The 8513-nt window shown below is 41.0% G+C and overlaps 2 protein-coding genes across 2 annotated transcripts; both read right to left on the bottom strand.

The window, feature by feature from the left end:
- Positions 1 to 2732: 2732 nt before the first annotated feature.
- LOC124071088 (olfactory receptor 52N5-like) lies at positions 2733 to 4073 on the bottom strand. Its single transcript, XM_046411522.1, has one exon. It carries the CDS (start codon positions 3681 to 3683, stop codon positions 2733 to 2735), a length of 951 nt encoding a protein of 316 aa, XP_046267478.1. The 5' UTR covers positions 3684 to 4073.
- Positions 4074 to 5486: 1413 nt separating this feature from the next.
- Positions 5487 to 8513, bottom strand: LOC124070554 (olfactory receptor 52N5-like). The gene has a single exon (XM_046410558.1). The coding sequence runs from the start codon at positions 8498 to 8500 to the stop codon at positions 7550 to 7552; it is 951 nt and encodes a 316-aa protein (XP_046266514.1). The 5' UTR covers positions 8501 to 8513; the 3' UTR covers positions 5487 to 7549.

Raw genomic sequence — 8513 nt, forward strand, 5'->3', positions numbered from 1 at the left:
CTCAGTTCAATTCATAAAACCAGAGAAACGCATGCATAAAATGTAATACAAAAATATTTAAAATAAGTGTCCATCCTTATGTTAAGAATGTGGGATCTAAGAAAATAAAATCTGAATCTGAATCAATAAATAAGTAGATAATATATATTAAAAAGATAATATAAAAATAAAAGTAGCAATAAAAACCCTTTTTCCCAGCCGCACTGTGATTCAGTCAACTTCCTGTGGGAAAGAGGCCCTGGGAGATCAGGAGATCAGTATTACTAATAAATACTAAAAACATACTTTACCAACTGGAAATGGATCCCTCAGTTGTACTTTTCATTGAGTCCTGTAGGTTCTATTGTTTTTAAGAGATGGATCCATTTCCTCTCTGCGGCTCGTCTCTGAACAGTGGTCCAATCCCTATTGCTTTCCAGGCCCATACTCTCAACATTGTGTTGGCCATGGAGTTTAAAATGCTCATACAGGACACTTGTGCCACTCCCATTATTCATTTTATAAAGGTGTTGTTTTACTCTAGTTTCTATTTCATGTCTGGTCTCCCCAGCAGTGAGGCAGCAGTGCTCGGGTTAGGGTTAGGTAGGTAACCCTAACCCTAACCTAATTAAAATCTTTTTGTGTGTGTGTATGTGAGAGAGAGAGAGAGAGAGGGAGAGGTAGGGAGAGGGAGCAACGATGGCAGACAAGGTCACATGAGTGACGTGTCTCACCGAGTTTAGTATGTTGGCACAAACACAAGGGTTTGAATATAGAGAGTGGGGAACAATGTGGTCTAACACGTGTCCAACAAAGAGATGGAGCAAACCTGAGTTATGCTACCATGTGATCCCTCATTCAGATGATCGTGGATGTCTGAAGTGTGTTTAAGAGGGTTAGTAAGAGAGGGAAAGGAAAAGAGGAAGCAGATAAAGCAGAAAGGATCCTAACTATCACTGAGGCGCAATAAACTGGCTTATTTTACTACACCGTAATAAGGCAGGTGACCCGTCCATTGGCAGGCTTGACACCAGTCCTTCATCTGGTGAGATATCAGTTTATTGGCTGGTCCTGAAAGGCTCAACAAGAAAACACTTGTGCTGAGTGTAAACAAAACAATATGCAAATCAGATCTAGCAAACAAGGGACATGGCGGTCGTATAGCAACAATGCAGATAATAGGAACTAACATGCTATCTAAGTCTCTGCCCAGACATGAGCCTCTTACTTATTGTTGCTCTGATCTGTTGTGAGTGAGTGTTGTTTCAGCACAGTCCTTGACTAAAGCTGGCAGGGCTGTTGTACACTCTTCAGGTGGCCACAGTGCGCTGATTTCCTGAATGGGCAGCAGGAAAGCCGCGGAGTCAACTCAGTTGGGAAGAAGGTGTAATCCATTATCTCCTGACGAAGTCTGTTTGTCCTTCTGTTAATGGGCAAGAAAAGCCGATTTGGTGCTGCTATCTCTTTGGATTCAGGCAAACAAAAAGAAAAAGGAAACAGATGATCTTGTTGCTCGACCAGTGAGTTAGTCAAAGCTGTCCTCAACAAGAAGAAGGCTGCCTTCAGGAGCAGAGACAGAGAGGCCATGGAGGTAGCACAGCAGGAGGTGAAACACCATGTGAGGGAAGCTAAAGACAGCTACAGGAGAAAGGTGGAGCAGAAGCTGAAGGAGAACAACATGAGGGAGCTCTGGGAAGGTGTGAGGATCATCACAGGTCACAACACAACGACCAGAGCTGTAGGGGGGACAATGGAAAGGATGAATGAACTGAATGACGTCTTCAACATGTTCAACCAGCCTGTGCCACCCCCAGACTCACCGCAGCCATCTCTCCTTCTTCCCACAACACATCTCTCCCCAGACACCATCAGGCTTTGGAACTCCTCACTTGGGGAGGGAGGGATGAATAAATTGAAGTCTAAGTCAAAGTCTAATTTAGTTAACAAATTGAGGGTTGTTGCTATTGCAGTGTCACCTTTGTGAGAGATTGAGAAGACAGGTCATGTGGTGACAAATTGTTTTACTTGTGATAAGCAATGATGACACAGGCCATAACAGAGTTTTCTACCTACTATATAATTTTATGTTACATCAGCGTTAGCCAATATCAGGTCTGACATAAACGCTGGTGTAACACGATGATGGCAATTGGTGTTTTGAGCTCCTCTGTCTCTCAACCGCTCAGTCTTTCCCACACTCACAGTGAGAAACTTGAAGATGAATAGACATCTATCCTATTTCTGTGTAATTTTAATCACCTTATAAATGGAAACTAGATAGTTTGGCCATATCATAGGATATTAAGCATAACCTTGTGTAACTATTTCAAAAACTTGGTTAAAATAATGCCCTTGCTATATGCTGTGTTGATCTAAACATGTGTGTTCTAATGCACTACACAGATTTGACATGAATTTAATTCGTGATCCTATACTTTTTACTCTTATAAAACCATAATTGCGAATTTCTGTGAACCCAGATGTGTGCAGATCACAAACTTAAACTGTCCACTGACACCAAGCAACATACAGCATGTACAATAACAAGTTGGTCTTGACTTAGTTTCCAACAACAAAGCTGGTCATATTGTTAACATATCATGTTTTATCATTTGATCTGTGACTGCTGTGTGTTCTAAACCTTTGTCTCTACTGCATGTAGAGCTTTAGATTTCTGTATCCATAAACATCAGTGGAATCCTGTGCAGGTGTTCATCTACAGACATTTATTTACATATTGACAAAGTAAGCTTTCATTTTTTACACAATGTGAAGCATTTTTTCTCATGAAACATTTCATATAAGAATTTTCTTATCTCTTTGGACTGCACTCCATAAATAATGGTGTTAAGGCTGCCAGGGACAATCACAAACAGAACAGCGGCAAGTTTTCTATAGTCTGCGTATTGAGGGAAGCGATGCAGAATAATGACAATAAATCCACTGATCAACATGATCAGATACACAACCAGGTGAGTGCTGCAGGTCTTCAAGGCTTTCTTGTTCAAAGACTTGTTTTTACCACTCACACAGACCATTGTTATTTTAGCATATGTGAGAATTGTGCTGCCTATAGAGGCGGCTTTCAACACTACAGTGAAAGTGAGACCATAGACGTTATTGATCAACACACTCTCACAGGAGAGCTTAAACAGGGAAGCATTGTCACAGTATAGATTCCTGATCACAGTCCTGCATCGGTTGAGACGTATGGTCAGACTGAGCAGAATCCCCACCAAAACGAAGGCCACTCCCCAAGCAGCAACTGTCAGCTTAATCACCATTTTGGTGGTCATTGTGGAAGCATAGTGCAGTGGATTGCAAATGGCCACGTATCTGTCATAGGCCATAATCATGAGCACAGTTTGGGATGTTGTACCAAACAAGTGTGAAATGAAAGCTTGGACCACACATTCATAATAAGTGATGAGACGCTGAGATGGAGGCACTAAAATATCCGCAAGCAAACGGGGCACAGTATTAGTACTACCAATCATGTCACTGACTGACAGGTTGCAGAAAATGACATACATAGGCTGGTGAAGGTTCTTGTCAATCAAAATTATAATTGAAATGCCTATATTCAGAGCCATTGTAACAATGTAGGCAATGAGTAAAAAGAAAAAAACAGGGTACATGGAATCCTTTGAGACCTTTAACCCTTCCATCTGAAGTATGAAGCTGTTGTACGTGTAGTTTTCCATCAGCCTGAAATAACAAGTAGAACAATATCCTGTCAGTGTTAGGATACTGACAAAGTCTTGGCAATCTAGATATCAGAGATACTTGATGTATTAAAAGACAACAGTGGCTGAACAGCAAACACAAACTCTTCTGTTAGAAATGTTCCACAAATAATGTAAAGATAGCAGCTTGCTTGTAATACATCAATACCTGTTTGTGACATCCGTCTTGTCTGATCACTGGAAGCAGTTAGTACTGAGCAGCAGCAGATAAGGTTTCAAACCTTTTTTTAAAGAAGCAATTTTAACATCAGGGGACTCACTTAGCATTAGGTAATGTGTGATGTAACATCAAGGTATCAGTGTCGTGGCCACAGAAGTGTCAATGAGTAGCAATACTCTCACAAAGTTTAAGAGTATCTCATCAATTTCCCCTTCAGAGTTTGATTTCACGTTTACCCTTATCTTTCCCTTATCTCTTATTTTATTCTATTTGATTTGAACTCAGCAGCAACATTCTCATGTTACCATACTCACGATTCAGGCTGGAATAGCCCTGCTGAGCCTCAAGACCACCAGACTGCTATGGTGTTGATAGACATTGCTGGGCAGCCAAACAGGCTTAAATATAAGTCAGCTAGCTAACGTTCATTCCCACCAGCTTGATTTTAGCACTTTGTATCACAATTGAAACAAAGATATACATAATTTCACTGTTTCAAGCTGTAGCAATGTTGAAAACCGTGAACATGAATGCTGCACCAACTGTGGGCTGGCCCAAAGTTTCTCTGGCAGAACATTATAGTTCATAATAAAAGATTTATTAGCAATTAAGCAAAAATTACGACTTTCTGATTTACCATAAATTTGGTAATAAGGATGGAAAAAATAAACTAAATCAACCTGGGAGTTTTCTTAAGTGTTATGCTAACATTTTTGAACAAAAAAACAATGTTTTTCATGGATTTTGTTATGAATAAATATAAATACAGTTGTTTGAACTCATCACAATCAAAAGTACAAAGACACATTATAGGGCTGATTCTCTTGAACGGTCCACTTCATTCAAGGAAGTGGCAGAGGTAGTTTTGTCCTACATTTTTCTTTTAAGCGGTTTCCCAAGGGATGTGGTGTCAGATTGGAGTTCCCAGTTTGTCTCTCAATTCTGGAAAGCATCCTGCTCTTCTTTTTGGTGCCAGTGTCAGCCTCTTTGCCAGTTTTCACCGCCAGTACAACAGCCAAACTGAACATCTTCATCAGAGGTCAGAGACCAGCATGTAGTAGCTCATCTCCCACAACCCAACTTCCTGGAGCTAACATCTTGGTCAGATATTCTCACAACAGACTGTCTTGTTCTTCTACTGGTCTCTCCCCCTGATGCCTATGGCAATCAACCACCTTTGTTCCCTGTCCTGACAGAGGAGGTTAGTGTACCCTCCGCTCTGACCTTGGTTTGTCGCTGCACCTGAGTGTGGGTGCAACAAGTGCTTCTCGGGAGGTTGGCACATCACAAGAAGATGGTGGACCACTGACGAAGCCAACTCTTTCCTGTCGAGCCAGCCAGAGTGTATGGCTGTCCACTCAAGACCTTCCCTTTGTGTGGCATCCTGTGAGTCACCTTTTTACTTTGTGGGTCCCCTTCCTACCTTTACTGTGAGAAACTCAGTAGTTATTAGGCTCAGGGCCCCCAGGTCTTTAGGTCCATGAAAATTCATTTAACCTGTCACGTAGCATGAGTTCAAACCTTGACCAAATGTGGCACCTAAAGATCTTCAATCCCTTTGGCTCTTTGATCTTTGCCTTAGTAGGAGATTTAGGAATTAGGAGATTCATTGGTGATGTCCATTGTCAACCATAGAATTACAGCCCTCCTCTCAAAGGGTCATAGCCAACCTCATACTGCAGCGCATCCACCAGTAAGTTGGACATTGTGGTCGCAACTATATGCTCTCAGTGCAGCGACAAAAGTATTGGATCCCTCAAGCTAACTCAGCTGTAAGGAGAATCATCTCAAATTGCATTGTGTGCAGAAGAATCAGTGCTAAGACCGGACAACAGAAAATGGCCGACTTGCCTGAGGACAGGTTACTACCTGATGAGGCACCCTTTCCCAATGTGGGGGTCGAATTCTTTGGGCCATTTGAGGTCAAACGTGGAAGAACCCTTGTCAAGCAATATGGTGTGATTTTCACCTGCCTCACTGTAAGAGCAGTTCATCTTGAAGTAGCTCACAGTCTGGATACAGATTCCTGCATTAATGCCATCCGTCGCTTCATATGCAGAAGAGGACAAGTAAAAACCTTACACTCAGACAACGGAACTAACTTTGTTCCTGCAGAAAAAGAACTGCACAAAGCTGTGGAAAACCTGAATCAGACGAAAATACAAGACACCATGACGGTACGAGGCATCAAGTGGATGTTCAGTACCCCAGCAGCCTCACACCGAGGTGGCGTATGGGAAAGACAAATCTGGACTGTGAGAAAAGTCTTGAACTCTGTGCTACAGCAACAGTCCTTAGATGACGAAGGAACCCAAATGGTCATGTGTGAAGTGGAGACCGTCATCAATAATAGACCAGAAATGCACGCATCAGATGACCCTAATGATGTTGAAGCCTTGACACCTAACCAGCTGTTGCTTATGAAAACCCAATACCACATTCCACCAGGAGCCTTTGACCAGAACGATCAATATGCACAACGGCGATGGAAACAAGTACAGTATATTGCCAATCTATTTTGGACCAGATAACGAGATAATATTTTCCACTCCTTCAGGAGAGACAGAAGTGGCTCACACCACAGAGGAACATGGCTCGAGTGATAGGGACATACTGGACAGACCTATAAACAAACTGTGCCTGCTGAAACATGCGATGTGAACAGTTTGAGAATGTCAGTTAGAGTGTATACATGTAAAGTACATATAACAGTATGATGGATATTATGTTGAATGTTACATGGCTCTACTATTTGATAATATGTGACAGTTGTTCTGCATCTAGCATAAGCAATTAGGGGCTGGAAATGTAAGAGCCATAATGACAGTGTTCAATAGTTAACTGAAAAATGCTGTAATGCCCCTTGTTGGGTTGATTGCTAGTGATGTCACAGCCACTTGAGCGTCAGTTATAATTAAACAGCCTAAGGAGCAACATAGTTTTTTGACGGTCCGTTCATGATTGAATCTTGTAACTTTGTTTTTGTTTATTTAAGTAAAGAGTTTTGAACATAGTTACCCGGTCAGAAGATTCATTACTACCAGTCAAGCTTATTGCTGAAGGTTTGCTTAATAGTGGCGGTAAAGAAGATTATTAGACAAATTGCTGCTACATGCACAATTGCAGATCAGATAGGTATTTCTGTGTAATTTTATTCACCTTATAAATGGAAACTAGCTAGTCTGGCCATATCATAGGATATTAATCATAACCTTGTGTAACTATTTCAAAACCTTGGTTAAAATAATGCCCTTGCTATGTATGTGCTGTGTTGATCTAAACGTGTGTTCTAATGCACTACACAGATTTGACATGAATTTAATTCATGATCCTATACTTTTTACTCTTATGAAACCATAATTGTGAATTTCTGTGAACCCAGATGTGTGCAGATCACAAACTTAAACTGTCCACTGACACCAAGCAACATACAGCATGTACAATAACAAGTTGGTCTTGACTTAGTTTCCAACAACAAAGCTGGTCATATTGTTAACATATCATGTTTTATCATTTGATCTGTGACTGTTGTGTGTTCTAAACCTTTGTCTCTACTGCATGTAGAGCTTTAGATTTCTGTATCCATAAACATCAGTGGAATCCTGTGCAGGTGTTCATCTACAGACATTTATTTACATATTGTCCATATTGCCCAAGCAAGCTTTTATTTTTTACACAATGCAAAGCACTTGTTCTTATGAAACATTTCATATAAGAATTTTCGTATCTCTTTGGACTGCACTCCATAAATAATGGTGTTAAGGCTGCCAGGGACAATCACAAACAAAATGGTGGCAAGTTTTCTATAGTCTGTGTATTGAGGGAAGCGATGTAGAATAATGCCAATAAATCCACTGATCAACATGATCAGATACACAACCAGGTGAGTGCTGCAAGTCTTCAAGGCTTTCTTGTTCAAAGACTTGTTTTTACCACTCACACAGACCATTGTTATCTTAGCATATGTGAGAATTGTGCTGCCTATAGAGGCGACTTTCAACACTACAGTGAAAGTGAGACCATAGACGTTATTGATCAACACACTCTCACAGGACAGCTTAAACAGAGAAGCATTGTCACAGTATAGATTCATGATCACAGTCCTGCATCGGTTGAGACGTATGGTCAGACTGAGCAGAATCCCCACCAAAACGAAGGCCACTCCCCAAGCAGCAACTGTCAGCTTAATCACCATTTTGGTGGTCATTATGGAAGCATAGTGCAGTGGATTGCAAATGGCCACGTATCTGTCATAGGCCATAATCATGAGCACAGTTTGGGATGTTGTACCAAACAGGTGTGTGATGAAAGCTTGGACCACACATTCATAATAAGTGATGAGACGCTGAGATGGAGGCACTAAAATATCCGCAAGCAAACGGGGCACAATATTAGTACTACCAATCATGTCACTGACTGACAGGTTGCAGAAAATGACATACATAGGCTGGTGAAGGTTCTTGTCAATCAAAATTATAATTGAAATGCCTATATTCAGAGCCATTGTAACAATGTAGGCAATGAGTAAAAAGAAAAAAACAGGGTACATGGAATCCTTTGAGACCTTTAACCCTTCCATCTGAAGTATGAAGCTGTTGTACGTGTAGTTTTCCATCAGCCTGAAATAA

Source organism: Scatophagus argus, chromosome 14 (genome assembly GCF_020382885.2).
Source record: "Scatophagus argus isolate fScaArg1 chromosome 14, fScaArg1.pri, whole genome shotgun sequence".
Lineage (NCBI taxonomy): Eukaryota > Metazoa > Chordata > Actinopteri > Scatophagidae > Scatophagus > Scatophagus argus.

Bases quoted from the DNA above. Each gene is read 5' to 3' on its own strand.
- LOC124071088 (XM_046411522.1), bottom strand. From the start codon at position 3,683: ATGGAAAACTACACGTACAACAGCTTCATACTTCAGATGGAAGGGTTA.
- LOC124070554 (XM_046410558.1), bottom strand. From the start codon at position 8,500: ATGGAAAACTACACGTACAACAGCTTCATACTTCAGATGGAAGGGTTA.